We start from the raw sequence: 17,439 nt of genomic DNA on the forward strand, positions 1-17,439 counted from the left end.
TTGATTTTTTTGTTTGGTGCTCGTTTTGCGCCGATGCATCCGCTATTTCAATGAGTTGTTTGCGCTGCGAGAGTTGAAGTCTTCCGCGTCCGCAGAGCCGTGCACAGGCGGGTTTGGAGACTGCGTTTCACTGCCCGCCGTCCATCCTTTCAATGTGACTTTGACCAGTGTTTTTCCTCCGTGTTCGAGAGTTTTTAACCAGATCGGCCTCGGTGAAAGAAGTCGTTTTTGAGAAGCTGTTACGGTCCATTATGAAGCTGCTGTTTCCATGGTTATGTTCAATAAAGTTTCATTGTGCAAAAAAAAAAAGGTGTCGGACGGTTTATTTCAAGCAGCAGAGTGAGTTCAGGTTAACACCACGCCCCCTCAGACTAGCCACGCCCCCTCAGACTGACACCACGCCCCCTCAGACTAACCACGCCCCCTCAGACTAGCCACGCCCCCTCTGACTAACACCACGCCCCCTCAGACTAACACCACGCCCCCTCAGACTAACACCACGCCCCCTCAGACTAACACCACGCCCCCTCAGACTAACACCACGCTCCCTCAGACTAACCACGCCCCCTCAGACTAACACCACGCCCCCTCAGACTAACACCACGCCCCCTCAGACTAACCACGCCCCCTCAGACTAACACCACGCCCCCTCAGACTAACACCACGCCCCCTCAGACTAACACCACGCCCCCTCAGACTAACACCACGCTCCCTCAGACTAACACCACGCCCCCTCAGACTAGCTGCGTCGTCTTTAGACCCAACTTTAAAATACAATTTTCATTCACCATTCACATCCAAGTGATTAATCGTGAACATAATTGGTAGATTAATCGATTACCAAGTCATCGTTAGCTGCAGCCTTATTTGAATTGATTGATTGACCTTAATTAGTATTAATTAGCCAAGAAACTCATCTGGAGAACTCGTAGATTTATTCATCATTCAGTGCTTTTTATTTGCCTGGCTCTGCCATACTCTTCCCTGTCCATTCCATGCAGGGAGTGAGTCTGGTCACGGAGCAATTGGAGCAGTTTGAACGGGCGGGCCTAACGCGCACAGATTGTCAGTGAAATAAACCAATTAGCGATTAGCGGACGTGACGACAGCCGTGTCCAATTAAACAAATATGAAGTGAATATAAACTCACGCGGAGAACGCGAGGCAAAATCCTTGACTACTTCATCCAATGATTAGTTTTGGCTGATGTTAACGTTAATTGAACTAAAAACATAGAGGTGCAGCGAGTGACGTAACCTTCTCATTTCTCTGTGACGGTCGTGATTGGTTCGGCTCGGCCTTAGCCGCCAATCAACAACTTGTCTACCGTGCGTGGCCACACCCACCTTCTTTCGTGCAGAAAGAAGGTGGGTGTGGTTTATCAGGCTAGCTTTTTATTGGCTTGGAGTCAGTGGCGGCTCGTGATGTGAAAACCAGGGGGCGCTGTTTCTACCGACCTTCAATCATTAAACACTTATAAACATTGTTTTTGACTTCAAAAAGAAAGTATCTTTGGGGCATTTTATATTATTATTTCATGCAGAATATCATCAAAACTAAACTTATTGTTTAGTTTTATTCAACTAAAAAATATAGAAGCATTTATGCTTTTTTTCTGATGAAATGAAATCAAAGTGTAAAAACATAGTCACTTTACATGTGTTTGTTTTGCACCAACAGAACAAAGGCAGGAGGTGTTTCCTCTTCATGTTCAGTATCAGACAGACCTGCTGGTTTCATCATGAGCCTCAGAGACACAGGTTTAAATATGTTTAAACCGTCAGACAAATGATCCGCTCAGAAATAACAGAGCAGCTCACGTGTCTAGATGAGATGTTTTTATAGATCACGAGGCCGCCGTTCCTCACCGCCCCACGCACAAAACTGCACATTTATGATGCTGTTACCATATGTATATACTGTATACTATACACTTGCCAAACATTTTTTTAGATAATAAAATTATTCTTTAACTTTCCTTCCTTGTTGTTGTCACTGTCGCCCCTGCTGTTCCATGAGCTGCTCTTTCTGCACCGAGACACTTGGATTTGAAGTTAAAATGTCTGTGGTTCGAACGTCGGCTTTGGAAACAGACACAGACACGTCTTTCTGGAATCTGAGCATTTTCAAATGTATTTAAAACAAAAATAAGCATCATCTCAGTCACCGTTTCACTTCATTAAACATTAACCATTTCACGCCCGGCAGCATCGTCATAAATAAAAGACATTTCTATTACATTATTTTCATAAAGAAATAAAAATCAACATTCTTAAAAAGGAAAAGAGCTTCAGATGTTTCAGAGCAGAAAAGTCATGGATTTGCGTTGAAATTTTACTCCAATAGTTATTACTTAAAGTGTAAGAACTGCAGTATTTTGTGATCTGGTTAAAGGTCCGGCTTCAGTTCTTGCGGCCGATGGGGCAGGACACGCCGGTGCCCCCCAGGCCGCAGTAACCGTCCGGGTTCTTGCTCAGATATTGTTGGTGATAATCCTCAGCGTAGTAAAACGTCTTCCCGTCCGCGATCTCCGTCGTGATGGGGCCGTATCCTTCCTCCGTCAGCACCTGCACAAAGTAGTCCCTTCAGTCTGGGTTTGGAGGCGGGTCTAACGTATTTAAACCTCATTAATGGTGAAATACTGTGTTGGTCTTTATACAGCATCGTTTGGGAAGTCTTTGTTTACCTTCTGATACTGCCCCCTGCTGTCCAGCGCCTCCTGCAGCTGCTGCGGTGACGAGGCGTAGATCACAGAGCGATACGCCGTCCCGCAGTCGTTCCCCTGACGCATCCCTGAGGCAAACAAACGTAACACATAAAACAGAGACTCTTCACACAGATTTCTGCTGTTCAACATAACCGGTGCAGAACCTTGTGTGGGGTTGTGGCTTTCCCAGAACACCTTGAGGAGTCCGGCGAAGCTGATTTTCTCGGGGTGAAAGACGACTCGCACGACCTCCGCGTGACCCGTCCTACCTGAGAAACACAGACACTTTATTAACTTTATAATATATAAACGAACTGTAAAGAGTGAGGCCAACAGGGGGCGCTGAAGGTCAGCTCTGCAGAGCGGCTTTACAATTATTTACTTAAAGGAACAGGAACCGTTTATACAGACTGAGATCTGTTCTCACCTGAGCTTAGACGAGTTGATGTGTACCTGTCTGGTCTTTGTGTGTGCCCTCAGTCACGCCAAACGACAAAAGATGTTGTTCGCATTTGGCCTCTCGCAGTATATTCCTATAGCTCCAAACGGGGGGAAGTTAGAAACGACCAGGCTCTTCTTCACACGCACAAAGACCAGACAGGTACGGATCAACTCGTCTAAGCTCAGGTCAGAACAGATGTCAGAATGTATAAACGGGCAGCAGAGCTGGAGACTAACACAGTCCCTGCTCTTAAATACAGACAATGTGGAAAATGGCTGATGTGACCTGCTGCTGATGTAGCTGCGTTTCAGACTTTCTAACGATCTCTTTACAAAGGCCACATGTGGTGTTTTCGTTGTTCGTTTCGTTGTCATCACAGCTGAGCTCGAGGACGATAAAACTAAAGGCTTATGAAGAAGTTTTACTTTTAAGAGCAGACAAAGAATATTTAAAACAGGAATAACATTTTTAATGGGCCTTATGGTGCGTTCATGTTGTCCTCACATGACACTTTAAATGATTAGCTCAGCTGAACGATAATCAATGATGAAAGAGGGTTTTCATTTGATGACATGAAAATCTCCACTTTCCCAAGTAAAAAACACATGAACACAAACCAGCTGAGGACAATGACAGTGACGTCACAGCTCGGGCTCCGACAGCTGCACATCCACATGAACGCACCATTAGTGTTGCTACAATATGAATCTATCAATCAAACTTTATTTATAAAGCGCCTTTCATACCGAAAGGAATCACAAAGTGCTTTACAGATACAACATTTAAAACAATGCGCCTGCACAACCTCCCATACATATGTTTTATATATTAGGACTAAATAAATAGATTAGTTAAAGGCTAAGCTAAAGGTGGGCTTGAGCTGCAGCCCTGAGCTCCGGTGGTTCCAGAGACGAGGGCCGTAATATTGGAAAGACGCCTCACCATGAGTCTAATGAATCTAAACATTAATGAGCAGTTTTCTTCTTATGAAAGATCAGGAGACCTTTATTACTTCCAATAAAATCGATAAAAACTGTAATAATAATAATAATAATAATAAATGATTCATTTATATGCACACTATACTGTACAATAATAAAAACACATTTAAAATAAATGTATAATAACAAAAAATCTAAATAATTCATTATAAAAAAGCATATTTAATTTGGGACGGTTCACATCTTTTTCAAGACAATGCAAAATGGTTTTCGGGACGGTGATGAAAAACTCAGTCTGGATCCGTGGGCAGCAGTTTGTCCAGTTTAATACTTTCATTTCAAAAGATTTGCAAACATTCCAAGGAAAATATTTATTAGAAAATCGGGCAAAGCATTGTGTGGATTTTCAGGCTTCACAGCAGCTTCACTGTTTTACACCATTATTTTGTGTATTTTTGACAAACTTATAGTCGACTAATGTCATTATTGTCCAAGAAACGTATATTTAATGCCACTTTGAGTCTAAATGAAAGCTGTTTATTGACATTTAAGGTTCATGTGCTTGAATATCGATTAGATTGGGATAATCTTGCACCTACAAAGTGATTTGATGGAAATAGACTATATTGTATGTATATGTGTATGTGTATGTGTATGTGTATGTGTATGTGTATGTGTATGTGTATGTGTATGTGTGTGTATTGTATTGTATTGTATTATTACCTGTGCAGACCTCGTTGTAGGTGGGGTTCGGGGTGAATCCTCCGGCGTATCCCACCTGCGTCGAATAAACTCCCTTCTGTTTCCAGAACTTACGCTCCGCCCCCCAGAAACAGCCCATCCCTGAAAACAAACGCACCTTCACGGTCAGACGGTTTCACCCGACACTCCGGCCGACCTCAATACGCACCGAACATGGCGGTCTCGGCGCCGTCGGGGAACGGCGGCGTCGTCTTGTTGCCGTTCACGTCGTGTTTGGCTGAAAACAGAACAAAGACTTTCAGAAACAAATCATTTCTTAAAGGGATGTTTCAGGATTTTTGACATCGGGCCTCATTTCCTCGTTATCCAGAGTGTTGCTGATTTCTGGAGATATATTTTTTTGTAATTCAAGCAATTCTTATATTTGAAGAGTTTCATGGCGCTAGGCTAATGCAAGGCCAGTGCATGTCTATGGTATCAGCTAGCCTGCATTAAAAACAGTGTGACCTGAGGCACCTGAGGCAAATCACTTATAACACCAGACTAACCATATAAATGTCTGTGTCCATAGTAATTTTAACCATTTTGCATTTACAATAACTTATATTTGAGCAGCATCAGCTTTGTGGTTGTTTAAGCTACGCGGCGGCGGAGTGATCTGCTAGAAAATAGTCCCTCAAAATGCGATCATTCATGTGATGCAGGTCAGTTATATTCCAAACATGATTCTAATCTAAGGTCATTTAAAATCTTTAAGAGGGCCGTCTCGGTGCTGTGGTTTACCCTAAAGCCGGACTGGAATTTCTCAAGGACATTTTTTGCAGTAATAAAATCATTAAGTTGGATAAAGACAAGTTTTTCTAAGATTTTGCTTAAAAATGGTAAGAATGGTAAGAAATTGTTAAGATCTTTACAGCCCAAATTGCTCTTCTTTAACAGGGGCCTCACCACCGCCCCTTTAAACGCAGCCGGGAAGACCCCCGTCTGAAGAGAGCAATTCATCATGTTTAGAAGCTCGTCTCTAAAAGATCCATAAAATGTTTTAAAAAACGGGGTTGGGACCGGGTCCAAAAGACATGTGGTCGGCCTCACTGAGGAGAAAACTTTATCAAGCATCTCAGCATTAACCAGGACCAAACTGTGTAGTGTTTCCTCTGGAACAAATAGACCATCAGATAAGAACTGTATGAATAACAAACAAATTAGGATAACTAGGAAATGAGGCCCTATGTCAAACATCCAGAAATATCCCTTTAAGTCGGGAACTTACTCTGAGAAAACAGTTAAAAAACAGAACTAGGCACCACTTCCACTGCGACAGCAGCTCTTACAGAGAGTCATTACGAAAGCAACTGTTACTAAATCATTTCAACACAAAGAAAACCCAAGGATGTGTTAATATGTGAAGGAGGTCATTTCACAACATTATAATTCAGCATCGTAAAAAACACATTACCAAAAACATCTATGGAAAGAGTAGCAACTAGGGATGCACCGATACCGATACCAGTATCGGGTATCGGACCGATACCACATGCTTGTACTCATACTCGTACTCATTCATGAGGTCCCGATACCAGAAACCGATACCATTTGACGTGCGGCCAGCGCACTTACGAGGCGCAGCTACGAGGCGCAGCTCTCAGCTGAGGAGAGAAGATGCAACAAGCTTGAGAATTCTTTAGTGGAAATACAATAATCCACATAGAGCTGACTTTATTACAGATGACACTCCCTAAATCAGAGTCTGTGCTGGATTTAACCAGAGCTAAATGTTGTTCGTGCTGCAGCGTCTGCAGTGTTTACAACATACAGGCTAACGTTGCTAACTCGCGGCTAGCGCAGTTTTGGCCACTCTGACGCCGTTTTATGCCCAGGGGTTTATTCTTCTGAAAAACTAACCCAGCGACTAAAAAGTCCTCAGAAAATCCAACGTAAAGACATACAGCATGTCCATATTGAGCGAAAATGAGGTGCAGTAAACAATGAAAACACCGTAGCTACTCGCTAAGTTGCTACAAAACACACGAGAAAATCTACAGGAGCTGAAGTAAAGACGAAAAGAGACCATTTAAGTACCATTTCAATACTATTGTTAAATAAAAATAAATGAATAAAGCACAGGCATTGGGAGCTTTTGGACATGGGCTTTTCTGTCTCTGATGGACAGTGCAATAAAAATTAAAAATTATATTGAATAAAAATAAAATAAATAAATAAATCATCAGCACAATTCTAATATAACTGCTCTTAAATGTGTCGCCTACTTTACTTAAGGAAATGTACATGAGTAAATGAACTAATTACAAACCAATCTGCTGTGAAAAAAAAAAGTAAGAATGTTGAAGAAAATGCCTTGTACGCGTATCGGTATTCGGTATCGGCGAGTACTTAAATCCAAGTACTCGTACTCGTATCGGTTTTAGAAAAAGTGGTATCGGTGCATCCCTAGTAGCAACCAATCCCCAGTTTGGCTTTACCCAAATCTAAAAGCTTCTTGAAAGAAGTGTCAAAGCGACAACAATGAGACGCAATCGAGGATAAAAACTCGACAAAAATGTGAGGAAAAAAATCAATGGGAAAAGTGACAAAAGCCACAAACGAACAACATTAAAGTGACAAAAACGCAACATTAAAGTGACAAAAACTCAACAAAAATGTGACAAAAATTCACCAAAAATGTGGCAAAAATTCAACCAAAAAGTGACAAAAATTCAACAAAAAAGTGACAAAATTTCAACAAAAAAGTGACAAAATAAATAAATAAAAAGTGACAAAAATTAAACAAAAATGTAACAAAAACTCAGTTTTGTGGGTCTTAGCTTTCAAATGAGGTGTTAATCTGGCCTAATTGTAAATTTCTCCATTGTGAGATCAATAAAGGCTATCTTATCTCAACCTATCTTATCTTAACCTAGGCTGTAACACTTTAGATTTGGGTAAAGCTGAATTAGATAAAAGGTAAGGTCTAGTATGTGCACAGTCCTTATGTGTAAATGTTTTGTTAGTTTGTTTTTAATGTAATTAAACCCAAAAGTTGATGTTACTTAAAGTGTAAAATACCGCGCATGCGCAGAGCCGTGTGTTGATGTAACGTGGTTATTACCAAACAATAATAACACAAGTTCATTCACGGATTTGAACATATTTGGCACATTTATCAACTTTACTGAAACGTGTCCGGTCCCTGAAGGCCTCGGTGAAAGTTAAAACACAAACGTTTACGGGAAAGTTCAGTTATATCCATCATGCTAACATGCTAAAGCTAACTTACCGCTGACTTTGATGGTGCTCTCGGGGCGTCCGGGCAGCGCGGACTCCGGGGAGGGCATCTGGCCTTTGGAGCCCATGTCTCCCATCCGACTGTTGACCAAGTGCCGCCAGATGAGCCTGAGCCGCGGGGAGGAGAGCACCATGGGCAGGCGGAGGCGGAACTGCCGAGTGCCAGAGCCCCGGCGCTGCGGGTTTAGGCTGGGCACGCGCTACAGCCCAGGCATTTCGCTCCGAGTGGGCGGGACTTATGATAATTCCGTTATTAAAGAGACTTACTTTAATTATTATAAAGTATGGTATTGATTACAGTTTTAAAATCACTTGAGCCACCATGTAGTCTCATCAGAAGTTAATGACAAATAACTTATTTTACTTATTTGATTATGAATGACGTCAGTTTGTTCCGCCCCTGGAGTGAAATGCCTGGATTTTAGACAGTCCGGAGAATTACCCAACACTGCTGTTATAACACGGCTTTTACACAACATAGAGCTCCTAACTTACATCACAGTTACCGACTTTTTATTTCATACATGGATTTTGGTAAATAATTGTATTATGTTGTAGGAGTTTGTCTAATATCATAATAATGGGACATCAGCCTGCGTTATGTTTTGTTTAGTAAAATAATAATGACCATATGGTGCCAGTTGTTAAAGAGCATATTAGGCACATTTCTTGCTAAAACGATAACAAACACAATGGTATTAAGATTTTGTAAAAAAAAATAAAAATAAACTTTGTATCATTTTTGTGATGTTTATAGTGTATATAATTGCCTTCATTAGCATTAGGCTACATCATGAAATGCAAATAGTAGAATAAAAAAATTCAAAGCAATCCTTGGTTCCTGCGATGTCATTTGTTACAGGGACAGTGACAGGAAGTGACATAGATGGAGGCAAACCATTTCAAACTGTTGCCGTGCCAACCATGTTAAATCAATGGGAAATGAGTCAAACTGGAACTTTACCTCTATCTATGTCACTTCCTGTCAGAATCTCCATCCATCCATTTTCTTCTCCTTTATCCGGGGCCGGGTCGCGGGGCAGCGTCTCAGCAGAGACGCCCAGACTTCCCGATCCACACACACCTCCTCCAGCTGTTCTGACCCCGAGGCCACACCAGGCCAGCTCGGAGACATAGTCCCACCAGCGTGTCCTGGGCCTTCCACGAGGCCTTGTCCCACTAGGACATGCCTGGAACACCTCAGGCAGGAGGCGACCAGGAGGCTCCGAAACAGATGCCCGAGCCACCTCAGCTGCTCCTTTCGACGTGAAGGAGCAGCGACTCCACTCCGAGCTCCTCCCGGGTAACTGAGCTCCTCCCGGGTTACTGAGCTCCTCACCCCCAGCCGCCCTGTGAAGGAAACTCATTTCGGCCGCTTGTATCCACGATCTCGTCCTTTCAGTCACTACCCAGATCTCATGACCATATGTGAGGGCGGGAACGCAGATCGATCGGTAAATCGAGAGCTTTGCCCAGACTCAGCTCCCTCTTTCATAGTGTCAATAAACTATTTTCCTTTAACTGAGAATTATGCCGCGGCAATGTTATTGTATTTTTGCTTTGTTTTAAAGAGGGGGTATTCTGCTTTTTTCAGTCACATAGCACCAGTCTATATCACACTACAATGATGACAAACCTTCTTTTGGTCTGTAAATGCAGTAAATTAGAATAACTGCCATGTATAAAATGTCTCTCTCAAAATGGCTGTAGTGAATGTCTTGAAATAGGCCTCTGTCTCTTTAAGAACCTCTGAGCCTTTAGACACGCCCCCTCCACACGCTGTCTGTGGCATCAGTGGGGAGGGGGTTCTGCTGAGGAGCAGTGGTTGGTTACTCGGCTGGTGACGAAAGCTCGGAGGCGTCTCCAGGAGGTGGGGGCGTTCCTAGGAGGACTCAGGCAAACCTATCCCTAAAATGGCCGCCATCAGAGTTTTCACAGATTACTCAAGAATACGTGAATGTGCCAAGGCAACACTTCAGGCATGTTTTTAATGAGGGAACGACATAATAACATGATGTAAAGCTTGAAAAAGTCAATTTTGCATAATACCCCCCCTTTAATACAGATTGCATATAGTAAAATGTGCTTTAGACTAAGAATTCCTAACATGAGCAGCACTTGAAACGTGATAAGTGAGTGGTTTGGATAACAGCAATATTTAATCACAAAATCTTCAAAGGGGAACAAAACATGCGCAAACTGCTTTGAAATAAAACCCAAAGCTGATCTTTATTACGGACAAGCTTATTATCAGATCATGCAGCAATAAGATAGACGGTATATATATGTGTTTTCCAACAGCAGCATTTAATTCGCGTCAAGCACTCTCTCCTTTCTCTCTCTGCTCTTCCCCCTCCCTCCCCCCTTCCTCCTCCCCCTCCCCTGCTCCACCCCTCCCCTCGCTCTGCGCATCTCCGCATCCCTCCATCCTCCTTGCCCGCGTTTCATCTCCATCACTGCACCAGCGCCATCTCTCCATCCTGTTTTCGGGACCCGGTTACGGACTATTTACGCCATTCCAGCACAGGCGACAACAACAAACGCGACGCGCGCAGCGTTTATTCCCGTCAGCGCCACAAAAAAAAACAACGCACCGCGGAGGTCTTTGTGGGAAGAAGAGGTGGCGGCGGCGGGGTGTGGGGGGAGAGAGAGAGAGAGGGAAAAAAAAATCGACCAAGGACGCTTCGACCTCTGCAGCATCCCCCATCTTTGCTCTCCTTTCTCTGCGCTTCATCCGCGAACCTCCAGCGACCTGCTCCCAGCGACTACACCGAGGAACGATCGCCTTTCCCGGGGCACCGTCCTCCTCGAGGCTCGGCACCGCATCTCGGACGATTTTAATGAACAAACAATGCAAAAAATCTAACATTTCCTTTTGTGTCCACCCTCTGCTGTAAGGTATTGTATCTCCGCGTGAAAGAGACTCGTTGATCTCCTTTGTTTTTTTTATTGACTGCCATTTTTTTTTTATTCATTTGGGCTTTTTTTTTGTTAGTTGCGAAATGAGCTTCAGAAAAACGCTGCAGTGTCGCAATAGGCTCGCGTCCATCTGCTGCCTTTGAACCCGCACAAAACGCGACCATCAAAGCCCCCCCTTTATGTAAAACAAATATACAGATGGGCTAATAACACCGTGCGCAAAAAGGCACGCGTAATTTGGCACAATTCTCTCCACGCACACACACGCACACAATAATCCGCGTTTCTCTGCGTCATTGTGCCTCCGTCTGTAACACAAAGACGGCAGCCCCCTCCCGCTGGATCAGAAGTGGGTCATTTGCATAGAGAGGGGTGCTGCCGAGGTGCCAGTGAGCAAGGCACGGGCAGGCGCAGGGAGGTTTAAACCCGGGCGGGGAGCGCAGGGGAGGCCGGGTTGTCGCGGGTGAAGGGGGTGAAACGCCGCAGTACAAACGTGCCGCTGGAGGATAATGGAGTGTAATGGTCCGCAGTGCTGCCTCCATCAAAGCGAGGAGAGGAGAGGCCGGAGCAGGCGCGAAACCGAGACTAGGACTAGAGCGAAACCGGGACTGAGTCAGGACCAAGACGAAAATTATACCTCGATTTTAAAAAAAGATACTGAAATGATGAATATTTGTCGATATGCCCTGTAAAAAAATCTCCCGGTGGCGCAAGTATCCATAACATGTTATATTAAGTAGGCCTAAAATGCAAATATCATGTTCAACGGGCTTTTATCTCCTCAATGAAGAAATCGTCTTTTATTTCTTGACAAAATTACGCAGCAATAAGTTGAAATTACGTCTATGTTTGATCTCATTTGAAGTGCAATGTGATACTTGTTCTTTTAAGTGCTGATTACTCGTTCCACTGGCAGTTCTCCTCACCCAACAAAATCAAGGGCAAATCTACTTTTTTCAGGAAATATTCACTCATTTATTCGATTCCCTTTTTGCAGGAGTAAAGCGAGATAATAGCAGGACTAAACAATGAGACCAAAGCGTGACTAAAATAGGATTAAACAAGGGGCTTGCCAGGACTAAACCAAGACTAGGACTGAAGGTCGGGTAATCCAAGATCCAATCCACTTGATTTCTGTAGTACATTCTACTACGATGCGACATGAAACATATAAAGATAAGATAAGATAAGATAAGATGATACTTTATTGATCTCACAGATGGAGAAATTGCATTCGATGAGAGAGCATAACGAATAAACATATGCTTTAATTGAAAATAAAAATCAGGGCTAAACCGGGCTGACCCAGAACAAACTTAGATACACTGCAAAAAGGGCTCTATATTTCTCTCATCCTTGATTGTGGAGCGGGGGGAGGGGGAGGAGGGGTGGGAGGGAGGGCAGGGAGTTCAGCTTCCCCATGGCCTTGTGTATGAAACCGTTCTTCAGTCGACTGGAACTGGCCCGTAGATTCCACAGTCTCCTCCCTGAAGGCCTTGTCCAGGATGTAAATCCCTTGAACTAGAGGATTCACTCTTGATTTGAATTGAGTTCAGTAAAATCATCCACAAAAGGAACAATTACTTTTGCGAATATTCCATTTAAGATTAGATATATTTAGTTTAGCTGGAAATAAGTAGATTTTTCTGATCTTACGTGAAAAAAAAAATCGTGTTCAATTGAAAGATCTTTTAGAATCACTCCAATTCATGCAAATTATTCTTAATTCCAGTCAGGATGTCACATTTTGCCATTTAAAAGCGAAAATAAACCAGAAAGAACATTTTAATTGCACTAAGTCAGGACAACTCGATTTCCAAAGTAGCCCGACTGAGCAGAACTTTGTACAGAAGACTGGAGTTATTTTAGCATTGGACTCTAAACGTGACGGAGGTTGTGAGATGTTTCATGGTGCCAGTCCGAAGCCTGGATAAACAGCGATAAGTGTCACGTGTGCGGGAGGGCATCCGGCAGCGGGGGATTGTGGGTCGCCTCTGTTCGTGTTCACAGTGGACCTTGATTTAAATTCTAAACAATTAAGGCACGCGGTGAATGCCAAGAGAGGGACCAGAAGGCGACGACGGCGGGTCTGTCCGGGGGTGTGAGAGTGACGTCACGGACACATGTGGGGTTTTGTTTATGCACAGAGGAAGGCACATCTGTAAAGCATTCGTAAACACGAGCTAATCATGAACTAACAGTTAACTAATGATGAAAAAATGTTATTAAGAGAGGAGTTAGTGTTATTTACTTTACATCTTCAGATTAATCCCCTCATCTGCGCTGCATTAACCTCTTAACTCCCGCCTGAACCGAGAGGATCCTTTTCCTCACGTCATCAGATTTTTTTTTCCATCATTTTTTTGTTGGGTGTTCCACTCATTCTTGTAACTTTGTCATTTTTTTTTTTCACATTTTTGTCATTTTTTCGTCTTTTTTTTAATCATTTTTTTGTCACATTTTTGTAATTTTATTTTGGTAATTTTTTGTCACATTTTTGTCCTTTTTTTGGTCATTTTTTAAATAAACTTTTTGTCATTTTTTTGTCAAATTTTTATCACATTTTTGTCACATTTCCATCATTGTTTTCGTCTCAGTTTTGTTGCTATTTTCACAGCTTTTTTCCAGAAGCTTTTGGATTGGGGTAAAGCCAAACTGGAGAAAATGTGCTCGGTTCAGGTGGGAGTTAAGGGGTTAATTAATGAACTGATTTAATGCTTCACCAAATTCAGGGACCATTTTCCTCACATTGGCATCATCTCCACATTAAATTATCCACTTGAGCACTAACCCGCCCAATTTGAATATTAATAACTAGCTAATTAGAAAACAAGCTCCAAAAACCCTCTCTGGACCCGAGTCTATGATAAAGTTGAGTTACGGTTTATTGAACTGAATTGTAAATAACGTGTAAACAAAATAAAACCATATTTAAACCTGGCTCGATCCATCATTTAGATTTTCCCCTTATTTTATATGAAAACATTAAATGAGAGAAAACTTGCATTACATTTTCCTCATGATTATGTCAGAAATCTACAGGTTCAGTTTCGATGTAGATACAGACGGCATCTCTGGAATCAACCATATGCTCATGAAAACAGTTAAGGGGAAAAGAATTTGGAGAAAAATCTAAAATTTCTACTTAACAAATGCAGAATTATGAATATAGTTTTCTAATGAATACAGAAACAAAGACATGGGGAGGAGCAAAGTGGTTCAATAGCCCATAAATACATAAATAATGGAGAATGCTAACAGGAAGCTTCATGTTAGCATCGTGCTAATGCTAACGGCTAGGTAGCGCTTGCAACGACTGCCGTTTTTTCACTTCTACTGAACAATCTGCTGTGAGAAAATATCCATATGGGCCCGATTTACACTTGACTTTATTAGTGTGATAAATAATATAATAAAAAAAGTGAAAATTGTGTTTCCCAAAAGATTCCATTTCCCCCCCTTGGCGAAGCCACGCCCCCTTCTATGACACGATGCCGTCTGTATCTATCACAGAATAAAGACTTTTCCCTATTCACCTGCAGCGTCTCGCCTTGATTTGTTTGTAAATGCTTGTAATATTTTAACATGCATAGTGTATATATAGTTACTATAGGGCTGGGCGATATTGACAAAAATGTATTTTCAATTTTTTCTCAACTTTTCCCCTCAATTGTTCCTTAATTTTCCCCTAATTTCTTCCCCCCATTTCGTGACATTGGAGATAAACTCGATATTGTAAATTTGCATATCGTCCAAACAGAAATTTCGATATTATCTTGCAGACGATATATTGCCCACCTCTGTTATCTATAGGTGTTAGTTCATGATTAATCTTGTGAATGCTTTATGGGTCTGCCTTATAAAGGATACGTTTATTAAGTGGTGACATCACAGCTCTACTTCCGGGTTCGCAGAAAAATTACAAAAAACTCTTTAATACCACAATCAATATTCCTGAAACTCCATAGAGAGTTACTGAACAGACTTATTTATCAGGCCCATTGCCAAAAATGCTGAACCTACTGCTATAAAAGTAATATTTACCAAAATCGCTGCATCAGGGTTAGAGGAGATAAATGCAAACAGCGCAGCAGCTACGCTAACCCCGGAAGAAACGACTATTACTTTTTACTTCATTTTTGGCTAATGAGTCTGAGAAATACGTAGGTTCAGCAACTCTCTGTTGAGTTTCCAAAATATGGATTTCGTACATCTGTGAACCCGAAAGGTACTTCCCGGGTTAGCGTATCCGTTAGCATCTTTCTCCGCTAAACTTTAAGTACCGATTTTGGTAAATATTACTTTTTTAGCAGTAGGTTCAGCATTTTTGGCTCATGGGCCTGATAAATAAGCCTGTTCAGTAACTCTCTGTTGAGTTTCAGAAATATTGATTGTGGTTTTAAAGAGTTTTTTGTAGTTTCTCGCACATCTGCGAACCCGAAAGTAGAGCTGTGACGTCCGAGCAGACCGGCAAATATGCGAGAAAAAAACATTAAAAACTCTTAAAACAACCATCAATATTTCTGAAACTCAGCGGAGAGTTACTGAACAGACTTATTTCTCAGACTCATTAGCCAAAAATGCCGCACCTACTGCAAAAAAAGTATTATTTACTAAAGTCTGCACTTCCCGTGTTAGCGTAGCCGTTAGCATTTTTCTCCGCTAAACCTTAAGTACCGATTTTGGTAAATATTACTTTTATAGCAGTAGGTTCAGCATGTTTGGCTCATGGGCCTGATAAATAAGTCTGTTCAGTAACTCTCTGTTGAGTTTCAGAAATATTGATTGTGGTATGAAAGAGTTTTTGTAGTTTCTCGCACATCTGCAAACCAGGAAGTAGAGCTGAGTAGAACTAAGTAGAACTTAACAGACTTATTGTGACCATATCATCTTTTTTATGCACATTTTCCATCTCCACGCTGTGTGAAGTCGAGGTCCACGCTCCGAATATCACGCGGCTTCTTCCCCTCGGAACAAAATGGGAAAGAAAACAGATCTGACCGACGCCGAAAAGACCGACATCGTGCGGAGCTTGTCGGAGGGATGCAGCACCCTGGACATCGCCAAGCTCCTGGGACGCGACCACAGGACCATCAAGCACTTCGTGGAGAACAGCCAGGAGGGCCGCAGGAAGCGAGTCGAGAGGAAGAGGCGAAAACTGACCGACAAGGACCTGAGGAGAATCGAGCGCGAGTCCGCCAAGGATAAACTGGCCTCGAGCGCCGTCATTTTCAAGAGGTGCGACCTGCCGGGAGTGTCCAAAACCACCCGGTGTTCGGTGCTGAAGGAAATCGACAAGATGAGGCTGAAGAAGAAAGCCCGGCGGGGTTTGAGCAGGAAGGAGAAGCTGAAAGGTCTAGACGGGGACGGAGATTCTGCAATGACAGAGTTTCCGAAGAATTTATGGACGGATGAGGTGGAGGAACCCCAGATGGACCAGATGGATGGACTGATACTCATAGATAAAGATGGCAACACGTCATAATAGGTGGTACGGGATTATAAACATATTTAACACACACAAATTAAGTCCAGTCAGGTCATTGTGAACGTTTTGTCTCATTCTGGTGGAGGAAAATCAAGCAGAATGTCCATTAAAAGTGAAAAACCGGCATTTGAAGCTAGCCGTTAGCATGTAGCATTAAGCTAACATTCGAATTACGGCTAGTCTAATCAATTATTTATGTATTTATCTTTATTCATACATGGAACGGCCCAATGAGAACACAATGCAGTCTTTTTCGTGACAAGAATAAACATGATGAAAACAGTTTAACAGAACAAATATGAGTCAGCGGGAAAAAAAATCCATTGGTGCCGTTACATGTGACAATAACACCAATAACTGTATTTATGGGATTTTTTTTCACAATTTTGTCCTTGTTGTTTCTGTGTCTGGAAAATCCAGTACAAGTGAAAAATTGGCACTCGAAGCTAGCCGTTAGCATGAAGCATTAAGCTAACATGGCTAGCATTATCGGTTCTTTATGTATTTATCTATATTCATACGTGGAAAGGCCCATTTTACTTGACAAGAATGAACATGATGGAAACAATTTTACAGAATAAATACGAGTCAGCTAAAACAATTGCATTTGTGTGAAAAATAACATCCATTTGTGCCTTTACACGTGGCAACAGCACCAATGGCTGTATGTTGTTGTTTATTTTGACCATTTTGTCCATCTCGTCGTCTTTGTATCTGAATTTGATAGAAATCACCAACAAATATCAAGTAGAAGTGAAAAATGCTAACCGTTAGCATGTCACCATTAAGCTAACATAGTGTTATGGTTAGCATGAGCTGTTCTTTATGTATGTGTTTGTCTCTATACAGTGTGAGCACTATGCTACACTGTTTTGTACACAAAAATAAACATGACAAAACAATTTTAAAGAATAAATGTGAGTCAGCTAAAACAGATTCCTTTGTGTGGTTAAAAAAA

General features: G+C 42.1%; 2 protein-coding genes across 2 annotated transcripts; one reads left to right on the top strand and one right to left on the bottom strand.

Annotated features, from left to right (window-relative positions):
• Positions 1 to 2,186: 2,186 nt before the first annotated feature.
• Positions 2,187 to 8,294, bottom strand: msraa (methionine sulfoxide reductase Aa). Its single transcript, XM_079572841.1, has 6 exons — positions 8,067 to 8,294; positions 5,001 to 5,069; positions 4,814 to 4,933; positions 2,872 to 2,976; positions 2,687 to 2,793; positions 2,187 to 2,567 (listed from the first exon to the last, which is right to left on the bottom strand). Exons 1-6 carry the CDS (start codon positions 8,206 to 8,208, stop codon positions 2,403 to 2,405), a joined length of 708 nt encoding a protein of 235 aa, XP_079428967.1. The 5' UTR covers positions 8,209 to 8,294; the 3' UTR covers positions 2,187 to 2,402.
• Positions 8,295 to 10,479: 2,185 nt separating this feature from the next.
• Positions 10,480 to 16,785, top strand: LOC306975342 (uncharacterized protein). Its single transcript, XM_079572862.1, has 2 exons — positions 10,480 to 10,972; positions 15,923 to 16,785. The coding sequence occupies exon 2, from the start codon at positions 15,972 to 15,974 to the stop codon at positions 16,476 to 16,478; it is 507 nt and encodes a 168-aa protein (XP_079428988.1). The 5' UTR covers positions 10,480 to 10,972; positions 15,923 to 15,971; the 3' UTR covers positions 16,479 to 16,785.
• Positions 16,786 to 17,439: the final 654 nt, after the last annotated feature.

The sequence above is a fragment of the Gobius niger genome, assembly GCF_951799975.1.
Source record: "Gobius niger genome assembly, chromosome: 15".
In the NCBI taxonomy this organism is placed as follows: Eukaryota; Metazoa; Chordata; class Actinopteri; order Gobiiformes; family Gobiidae; genus Gobius; species Gobius niger.

Coding starts and splice junctions, on each gene's coding strand:
- LOC306975342 (XM_079572862.1), top strand. CDS start 15,972: ATGGGAAAGAAAACAGATCTGACCGACGCCGAAAAGACCGACATCGTG.
- msraa (XM_079572841.1), bottom strand. CDS start 8,208: ATGGTGCTCTCCTCCCCGCGGCTCAGGCTCATCTGGCGGCACTTGGTC. Junction 5,070..8,066: donor GAGCACCATCAAAGTCAGCG/GTAAGTTAGCTT, acceptor TTCTGTTTTCAG/CCAAACACGACGTGAACGGC. Junction 2,568..2,686: donor GCAGGGGGCAGTATCAGAAG/GTAAACAAAGAC, acceptor TACTTTGTGCAG/GTGCTGACGGAGGAAGGATA.